Below are 10,014 nucleotides of genomic sequence, written 5' to 3' on the forward strand. Positions count from 1 at the left end.
TAAAAAAATTATATTGTTTGAAGATATTTTAATCTTTTTATTTAAATAAATCAATAAAGCATACATATAACGAGATTTGAACCCAAACTATTTGTATTAATAAAATCTTTAATTTATCATTTAACAAAGGCTTTATTTTAATATATTTGTATACATTTTAAATTTATTATGCACACTTTATTATTTTCATCTTTTATATTCTATATTTATGATTTCTACGCTGTACTTAAGTGATAAAATTTCTAAATATAATCTATTAAACACATTTTTAATATTTTAATTTCATATAATATAAATTGAATGGTACATAAAATAAAATAAAAAATTAATATATCATAAAATAAAATTTATTTATTAAGTCTTATCTAGACTAATATCTACTTAATCTTTAATATCGACTAATGTAAAACAACATAGATTCGAGCGTAAATCTTCGTATGAGTATAAATTCCACGCGCCGGCTTTAAAAAACGTGTAAAGCGCGTTAGAATAAATTTGCAGTAAGTCTGGCTCAAATAAACCACACGACACAATGGGGGAGGAACCTTCATGGTAACTTCTGCAATTTCTATCTCCCCAGTTTTCCCCTTCATACTCCAAAATTATAAATCCCCGCTTCCCCAATTCCTCTTTCTCCCCAAATTCAATTTTCGTCTTTCCTTAACCTCTCTCATCTTCCAAACTAAAACCAAACAACCAGCTCAAAGCTTGCAACCATGGCCTTCCGCCTTAGCAACAATCTTGTTGGAATCCTCAACTTCATAACCTTCCTCCTCTCGATCCCCATCCTCGGAGCCGGCATCTGGCTTAGTCGAGAAGGCGTGACGGAATGCGAACGGTTTTTGGACAAGCCCGTTATCGTAATCGGAGTCTTCCTCATGCTCGTCTCACTTGCGGGACTAATCGGCGCGTGCTGTCGCGTCACTTGGCTACTCTGGCTTTACCTAGTCGTCATGTTCCTCCTCATCGTGCTCGGCATCGTCTTCACCATCTTTGCTTTCGCGGTGACGAATAAAGGTGCTGGAGAAGCTTTGTCTGGGAAAGGGTACAAGGAATACCGACTTGGTGATTACTCCAACTGGTTACAGAAGAGAGTCACTAGCCAGAAGAACTGGAATAAGATTAAGAGCTGTTTGGCTGATAGTAAAGTCTGTACTGATTTCCGCGATAAGTATCTGAATGCTTCTGCCTCGGAGTTTTACCAGACGCATTTGTCCGCCGTTCAGGTATGCTATTCTTTTTTCTGGATTTATGAGATCTGGGCTTTTGTTTTAGTTTTCTCTACTTTGTCTAATTGATTTTATTTCTCGTCTTGATTTTATCCATAGCAATTGGTTTGTTTCGAGGATCTAATTTCCGATTCTGTAAATTTTCAAAATCTTCCCTTTTCTTGAAAATTTGAATTTGAACCAGAGACCGATTTGAATAATTTTGGTCCTTTATTTTTGAAATTTGTGCGAGGATTTCAAATTTGTTTTATTTCAGTTTAGTCAAAGAAATTAAATTAAAATACGAAATTTAATTAAAATACAATAAAGTTACTATTTAATTATGAAATATTTGAAGCATTACGCATAAAGCTGTCTGGTATCAATACTTTTTCTCTTCTTTTTTAAACCCTTGTATTTAGTTGAAACTTTTGGATGAAAAAAAGGCTCCTAACTTTTCTTACGAAAATTTAAATATAATTCTGTCATGGAGGGTGTTTTGGTTCTAATCCTTCTTTGTTTATGTATAATTGCAGTCTGGTTGCTGTAAGCCATCAAACGACTGCCAATTCACGTATGTTGGACCGACAAACTGGACCAGAGGGAGTGCGGAATCCAACAATTCCGACTGCAATTTATGGAATAACAACTTGAATACTCTATGCTTCGACTGCCAGTCATGCAAGGCTGGATTTATAGACAACCTGAGGAGTTCTTGGAAGAAGGTGGCGATTGTCAACATTGTGTTCCTCATCTTCCTCATTATTGTCTACTCTGTTGGCTGCTGCGCTTTCAGGAACAATAGGAGAGACAATTATTATGAGCAGCAGACCTGGAAACCTTGAGCGAATCTTTGTTCTTAGTTTCCGATTTTGGATATGGGTACACGTACGTTGGGTCTGGGCTGCTGTATTTGCTTCCTATTGTTTTCTGCATTGTGTTTTAGTGTCTATGCTTTACATATTGGATCTTTTATTGTATAGCTGTTTTTCTCCTCCAGATTTTGGATATTATATATTTGATCGTTTATATGCTTATTCATTTCTATTTATTATTTTCTCCTAAATTAATGTTGAAATTTACTCTCTAGTTAATGTTGAAATATCCTGTGGCATTAAGTGAAGTGTTGGGCAAGAAGAGCTAGGTGGGTGAGTGGGTGACCTAAATAAGAACCCAAATAGAATTATTGCGGGTTAGAGGTATTCATGGGTCGGGTTATCCGGCCCGGTTCAAAGGCTCGTCCGAAATGTGAGAGGGTTTGGGTAAAAATATAGATCCGAAAAATGGGCTTGGACAAAAAAATAAGACCCGTTTAAAAAATAGACTGGGTCTCGAGTAAGGTATTTTTAGCCTAGGCTCGGCCAAGCCCGAATTCACCAAATGACAAAAATCTGCACTTCTTTTATTTTTGAATGTTATTTTTTTATTGTTTTCTCCCTATTTTGCTACCATGTTATTATTATGTTGTTATTATTTTGTTGTTATTATTTGAATATTGTATAAAACTTATTTTATTATTAATTTTCTTATTATTTTAAAGGTATTTGTTAATTTTTTTTATTATTTTAGAGACATTTCCTTGTTAAGTTGCATTTATCTTAGTGTTATTTAAGTCTACATTTTTTTTAAATTTATTTTCAATTTGTTGGGAAATATTTATTTTGATATTTTTAATATTTTTGATGTATTATATATATTTAAAAATAATATAAAAATAATATAAAAAAATAATACGGGCGGGCAAGGCGGGGAATGGGTTTTAGTATTTTTATCAGGGTCGAGCTTGGGCAAAATTTTAGGCCCGTTTTTTGGGCCCGACCTAGCCCGAGCCCAATAAATAGGCATAATTTTTTAGTTGAGCCCGACCTGAACCCGACCCGGTTCGGCCATGAACACCTTTACTGCGGGTTCAAGTGTTTTTTTTCTTTCTCAAAATGGGTTTAAATATTAAGTTACAGGGATAGTTAAAATTTTTCTTAAATACTTGTTTGGCATGAATTATATTGTATTAAATATTACTCTATTTTTTACTCTTAATATTATGTTAAATTTCAACTTGAATTGATCGTGTAACGATATTGAGTTTTTATCATTCCAATATATATGTTGGGCACAAAAACATATATATTTTTTATATAATAAAGAAAGGCTTTACATAAGATTTTTTTTAATAAAATGATTGATATATTAATAAGAGAAGTAACAATTATAATTCTATGATATCCCGAATTAGGGCCTAATCGGAATAGTGGTTTTGGGACCATAAATCCGAGATAGAAATAATTATTTTATAATTATTTTGAGGTCTATGATATGATTGCATGATTGTGTGAAAATTTCGTGAAGAAATTCTATGCATAAGTGCTTAATTTGAAGTTAGGGACTAAATTGAATAAGTTGCAAAACTTGCATTCTAGAAGTTTCTAGTATGAAATTGCTTGGAAATATTAATTAGGAGGTCTTAAATAGCAATTTGACCAATTTTTAAGTTTATGGACAAAAATTGGACATGGATGGAATTTTTTAAAGTTTAGTAAGGAAGGGCATTTTGGTTATCTGGATATTAAATGAAATAAAATGGGAAAAATAACAAAAAAATGATCATCTTCTCCATAAGTTGCTGCTGAATTTTGCTCTCCACCATAGCTAGGGTTTCAACACTTTTAAGCCTTGATTGTAAGTGATTTCTATGCCCGTTTTTAATGTTCTTTACATTTTTGAAATCCTCGTAGCTCGGTTTACTTGTTTCTACCAATATTTTGAGCTAGGGTTTATATTTAAAAATTTACCCATGAATGATATGCATGAATTTTGATGTTTTATGGTAGAATATGAAGCTTGAAATTGTGTTAAACAACTTTTGCTAAGTGATTTTACGTAAAAACGACTAAAATGACATAATCGGTAAAAATACCTAATGTTCATAAGTACATGTTAGAGTGAGAATTGGATGTTGCTGTAGAAGGAAAAAATGATCAGCATATCATAAAACATAAGAAAATAGGATTAAGTTTAATTTACGAGATTTGGGGCAAAAGTGTAAATATGTGAAAGTTTAGGGGCAAAATTGTAATTTTTTCAAAATATGATTTTGGGTTGATTTGAATAATAGTCCTAATTAGGCTATAATTGAAATGATAGAGTAAGGAAAATCGAAATTCGGGCTAAAATCGGCAAATACCAAGTTGTGGATAAAATGGTAAAAATGACCATTTTCGCATACGAGGTAAGTTCATGTGTAAATAAGGTAACATAATTTTTATTTTAAGTGATTTAATGTTATTTATATGACATGATACTTATTATCATGAAATATGATTTGTGAATTATTATTTGGTGATATGCAAATTATGTGAACAATTTAATAAGTATGAGATGTTAGCAAATATCGATTTCTATATTCCGAAGAAGGCGATCGAAATGTGTAATTGAAAAGAATCCCGTTACACCTTAGGAATAGATTCGGATATTTGGGCATCCGAACGCGTTGAGTTGAGTCCGAGTTCACTTATGGATGCGAACGTCCGAACTCGTTGAGTTGAGTCCGAGTTCGTGAGATGTAACTAGGCATCCGAGCTCGTTGAGTTGAGTCTGAGTTCACTTATGGATGCGAACGTTCGAACTCGTTGAGTTGAGTCCAAGTTCGTGAGATGTAACTAGGCATCCGAGCTTATTGAGTTGAGTCCGAGTTCACTTATGGATGCAAACGCCCGAGCTCGTTGAGTTGAGTCCGAGTTTGCTTATGGGCGGGTTACATGGTAGCTTGGCTACATATGTGGCACTTATGTGCAAACTTTCCATGTATCCGAGTTATATTCCGATGTGTTCAACGGGTAAAATTCTAGTGAAATGGAAGAATACTCAAGATGCAAGTGACGTATTGGTAAGTATTGTGGAATGGACACTTTGGACAGGTATGTACTAAACCCTCGAGTTGAGACTTGATACGACAACAATAATGTAGTAAGACGATGAATGATGAATAGAAATGTGATATATGTTTTGGTGATATTATGCTAACGTTGGTTGGTATAATTGCTTTGTTAAGTTATTTGTTATTTGCATGTGAACTTACTAAGCATTTATGCTTACTCCTTCCCTTCCATTCCTTGTAGTTTTGACAAGCCGGTTTGGAGATCAGGACGGTTGGAGGCACGCTCACACTATCAACGGACCATCTCGGTATGGTGGCTTGCATATTTTGGGAATATGGCATGTATAGCATTATAATTATTTTGTGTATATAATCTTATGATATAGCTCATGGATGGCATGGAAATTTTTGAGAATGATTAGCTATTGGAGTGGCTAATCGAGATATGCTTTATGTGCTAACTAATCTATGGAAATCCATAAAATGGTGAAATTGGCTATAAAACAGAATCATACAGTAGTAGTGATGTGAATTTGAAAAATAACTAAAAATAGTATAAATAGAATTAGATGATGAATAAAATATGTAATTGAAGCTTAATGAATCTATTTTCATGTGGAAGAAACAAAATAGGTAAAAAAGTTGTATTTTATGAGATATTTACGTTTTGGTGAAATAGGGTCAGAGCAATTTCTGGATCCCCTATTCTGACTTTATAAATTCACCATAAATTGTGTAAAAATAATTAGGACTCAAATTTTATATGTATGGATTCCTTATTGAGTCTAGTTTTATGAGAAACAAACGGAATAGTCATTGAAACTCTGTACAGGGAGATATCTGATTCGTAATACACAGGGGTTAGAGTAGCTAAACCTTGAAATAGGGGAGAGTTTAACTAATAAACTGTACTAATTGGCCCGACCAAAAATTCTAGAAAAAAATTAGTAAGTAGATATATGAGTCTAGCTTCAAGGAAAATTTACAGAATTGGATTTTGAGTTTCGTAAATCGAGATATGAATTTTTTTGGCGACTGTGATGCAGTTAGCTAGCTTGTCTGAAAATTCTAAAATAAATTGTTTGAGCTGTTTAATTAATGAATTAAGCCCGTTAACATCTCGTGCTTGACTCCGGCGATGGTCTTGGGTATGGGGGCGTTACAAATTCTCATGCTCACCAACCAACTTTTTATGTGCCATCATCCTAATGGTCAAAACGTGTGGTGCTTTGAAAAAAAAAACAATGGAGATAACTCCAACCTAAAAATCAAACTAAAAAGTCAAAAGAAAAGCAACCAAAAAAAGGGATTAAACTATCTTCCTCTCCATTTCGCAGGCTCTACATTACATCAGTAAACACTAGAGGCAAACCGTTATACTTCCTGTTGATCTCAGGTATGCTTTCGTTGACAACCCTCTCCCTTTGTATCAGCCTGAGTTCATTGGAGTTCAGTAAGTCCTATTTCCTCTAGCGTCAGAAATCTCACTCTTTATCCTTCTCCTTCTAACTTGCATTGATCTTGATTTGCTAGATCTCCCACTCTTTTTAGGGCCTCTTCTATCCAGTATTTGGGGATATTATACCGCCTACTCTCCGTCGCCAAAGCATGTGCAACTTCATTAGCTTTACGAGATACATATCGAAATTCTATCTTATCAAATATGCAAAATCTAATCAAATATGCAAAATCTTTCTTTTATTTCCTTTACCAGATTACTAATATTTGATTTATCCTCCTCTACAAACCTTTCTCTTTTGATGACAGTTAAGGCACCCCCTTCCACAAAAACCTTCCTAAAACCCAATTCCTTTGTGAAGATTACCGCTTGTAGACATGCTTGTGCCTTTACCATAGTTGAGTTTAACACATGCTTATTCGGGTAAGTACATATTGCCATAACTAACCCCTCCCATTTCTTATTAAAATCATGAGATTGATCTGTTTGACTATTACTGGAATGAAGCATCAAAGTTTGCTTTAATAGTATCACCTTCAGGTTACTCCCATTTAATAACTTTAGGGTTTTGCATTGGTACTACTATATCTTCCAATTTCTCCATTTCTAAAATATAGGCACTGATAAAAGCTAATGCTTCGTGCATCCGTTTCCTTACCCCCTCATGATATGCCTTATTTGGATTGTACCATAACACCTAATAGCTGATAGCTATTCTTTTACACATAGAGTGATCTATTTATGAACTTTTATGCTAACCGAAATTTCCAATTTTTCTCCCCATTTGTGGTTGAGAATACCACACCGATCCCTTGTAGGATTTTTCGCGTGAACGAACATTCCCGAAACTATTGCTCTACTGATTCCTCCTTAGTTTGGCAGACAGGAAAAAGACTATCTACTGCAAGCCTTCTTGCTTTTAATGTTTGTAATGTAGGCAAAAAGCCATTGGCAATTCCTTATATTGGAATTCTGCTTTTGGTTAGAATGTTTAAATTCCACATCTTTGTATAGAAAACGTGCTGTAAGATTATCTCCCAGCAAATCCAAATCCTTTATAACTAACCACTTATACCCACTTTTATCCGTATAGACACCAGTGTTGTCTCTTTACCAAACCACTTCGTCCGTTTGCGTACTACTAGTCAGTGGGATTGCCAATATCCTTCTCACCTGTTCATCATCAAATAAAAACCTTAATACTTCAGATTTCCAGGTAAAAGTTGTGACACCCCTAATTTGACCCTAGTCGGGAAGTGGTTTCGGGACCGCTAAACCGAGTTCCAGAAATAATTGAATATAATATTTTATGTCTAAAATATGTGATCATGCATGTGTGAAATTTGAATGCTTTGATTTTTGTCAATTTGAATGTGTTTCTAAATAAAAAGGACTTATGTGAGAAGCTTTGAATATATGTGTGGCTTATTTTAAGTGATTAATTATTGAATGATGCAAATAAGTGGGTTTGCATGCCAATTTGCCACTTTTAATGCTAGTGGCCGGCCAAGCTTATAAGTATGGGCATTATATGCATGGGTTAATATTATTATATTTATTAGTGGTGAGAAATATGTAATAAAAAATGTATTGGATGAATTAAAGATGAATAAAAGAGTATGGGTAATAAAAATAATGTGTTAGTGGGAGGAGAAACCAAAGTTGGTTTATTCCTCCATTGCCGTAGCTAGGAAAGGGTGGAGAAGAAATTTCCTTTTGTTGTTAAAATTTTCAGCTAAGGAGATTGCTAGATCAAGGTATGTACAATGCTACTCTTGGAAATTCATGCATAAATTGAATGGTTAGTTTGAATTCTACCTATTTCATGGCTCAAATTTTTGTTATTTTGGAAGATTGAAATTCGGCCAAGGAGCTTGAAATTCTTAGTAGTTGTTTTGATGTCATTAGCATGGAAATTTATGTTGAATGTGTTGAATTTGCTAGTTGTTTTGGCTTGGAAGTTAAGGTTTAGTGTTTGATTATGTGATTGCCGAATGTGTGGATAGTTGAAGGAAAATTTGTTAAAATGCTTAGTAAATGGATATTTGGTTAATATTGTGTATATTAATTACTTAAAATATAAACTTTAAATGAGTACTAAAGGTTGTATATAAATTCGGCCTTGGGAGAAATGTTAGTATAAAAATGCTTGAAAGTTAAATAGGTGATTGCTTTAATGACCAAATGTGCCAAAGAATAATGCATGATCTAGTTGACCAATATGTGTTAAGGGAACATGAATAAATATATTTTGATGAGCTATACATTCGGTTATAGTATGAAATGCAATGTTAATACATAGTTGCTAGTATGTATATGTGTGCTGGCCGAATTTGAACTTGAATAATGATTTGAGCACGATGTATTGTATTGAGAATAGGCTTAAGTGAAATTGTGATGAAATTGATTGGTGATATACACGGTTAAATAATATGTAATGCATTAGTTAGTAAAATGTATGCCATTTATGTGTGGTATTAAGTATATAATCGGCCTAAACATAGACATGCATATTCGGCCATAGGAAGAAGATTGGTGTTGCATGTATTCGGTTAGAGGCAAGCATATTGATGCTTTTGTCTTGGCTTAGAAAATTCGGCCAAGGGGGAATATTAGCTAAAATGTTGAGTTTGATTCATGATTCCATATATATATGTGACTCTAATGCCTAAAGTATATATGGGCTAAGTACCTTGAGGTTTTCTTTTGATGTTCGAATGAATTGTATTAAATTGCTTGATGTGATTAAAAATGCATATGACCATTGTGTAGTTGAGCTAGAAGGTGGCCATATGACCAATCAAACTCCTTGTCATATTCGGCCATAAGCTAGCATAATGAGACTTTAATAAGTTAAATTTGTTTGAATTAGCTCAAGAGCTTAGAGGACCACAGTTGGATAAGGGAAAGGAAAAAGTGATCGAATAGCCGCCGAAATTGTTCGACCACATCCGAGGTAAGTTTTAAGTGATTAAACGTTGAGTAAATTCAATTATAATAGGACATGATGAGTTGATTTAATAAGATATGATGTGGCCATGATATGTTCTAAGCTCAAATGGTAAGTTCTTAAGTGTTTGAGCTTGGGAATTCAAGGGTAATTTGAAATAGTCTGCTTAGGACAGCAGCAGTAACGTGACTTTAGAAAATCACCATAAATTTATGGATTTGAATTAGAGGCTGAATGAGACATGAAATTAAAGCTTAATGAGTCTAGTTTCTTATAAAAGGAACCGTGTAAGCAAAGGAATTTCCGATAATGAGATACTTAAAGTTGTGTGAGACAGCGCAGAATGACATTGTAATCCTCTGTTCTGTTTTTAGAAAATCATTATAAATTGTACAAAAATGGTTATAAGATAAAATTTATATGCTTAGACTCCTTAATGAGTCTAATTTCAAATGAAATCAAATACAACACATTTTGAATTCAGTAAAATGAGAAATTTGATTCGTAGTGAAGAGTGGTCAGA

At 33.7% G+C, this 10,014-nt stretch overlaps 1 protein-coding gene across 1 annotated transcript; it reads left to right on the plus strand.

Annotated features, from left to right (window-relative positions):
• Window positions 1–474: 474 nt before the first annotated feature.
• Window positions 475–2,245, plus strand: LOC107946661 (tetraspanin-8). Its single transcript, XM_016881081.2, has 2 exons — window positions 475–1,226; window positions 1,745–2,245. Exons 1-2 carry the CDS (start codon window positions 717–719, stop codon window positions 2,051–2,053), a joined length of 819 nt encoding a protein of 272 aa, XP_016736570.1. The 5' UTR covers window positions 475–716; the 3' UTR covers window positions 2,054–2,245.
• The last annotated feature ends 7,769 nt before the right edge of the window (window positions 2,246–10,014 follow it).

This window comes from Gossypium hirsutum, chromosome A08 (genome assembly GCF_007990345.1).
Source record: "Gossypium hirsutum isolate 1008001.06 chromosome A08, Gossypium_hirsutum_v2.1, whole genome shotgun sequence".
In the NCBI taxonomy this organism is placed as follows: domain Eukaryota; kingdom Viridiplantae; phylum Streptophyta; class Magnoliopsida; order Malvales; family Malvaceae; genus Gossypium; species Gossypium hirsutum.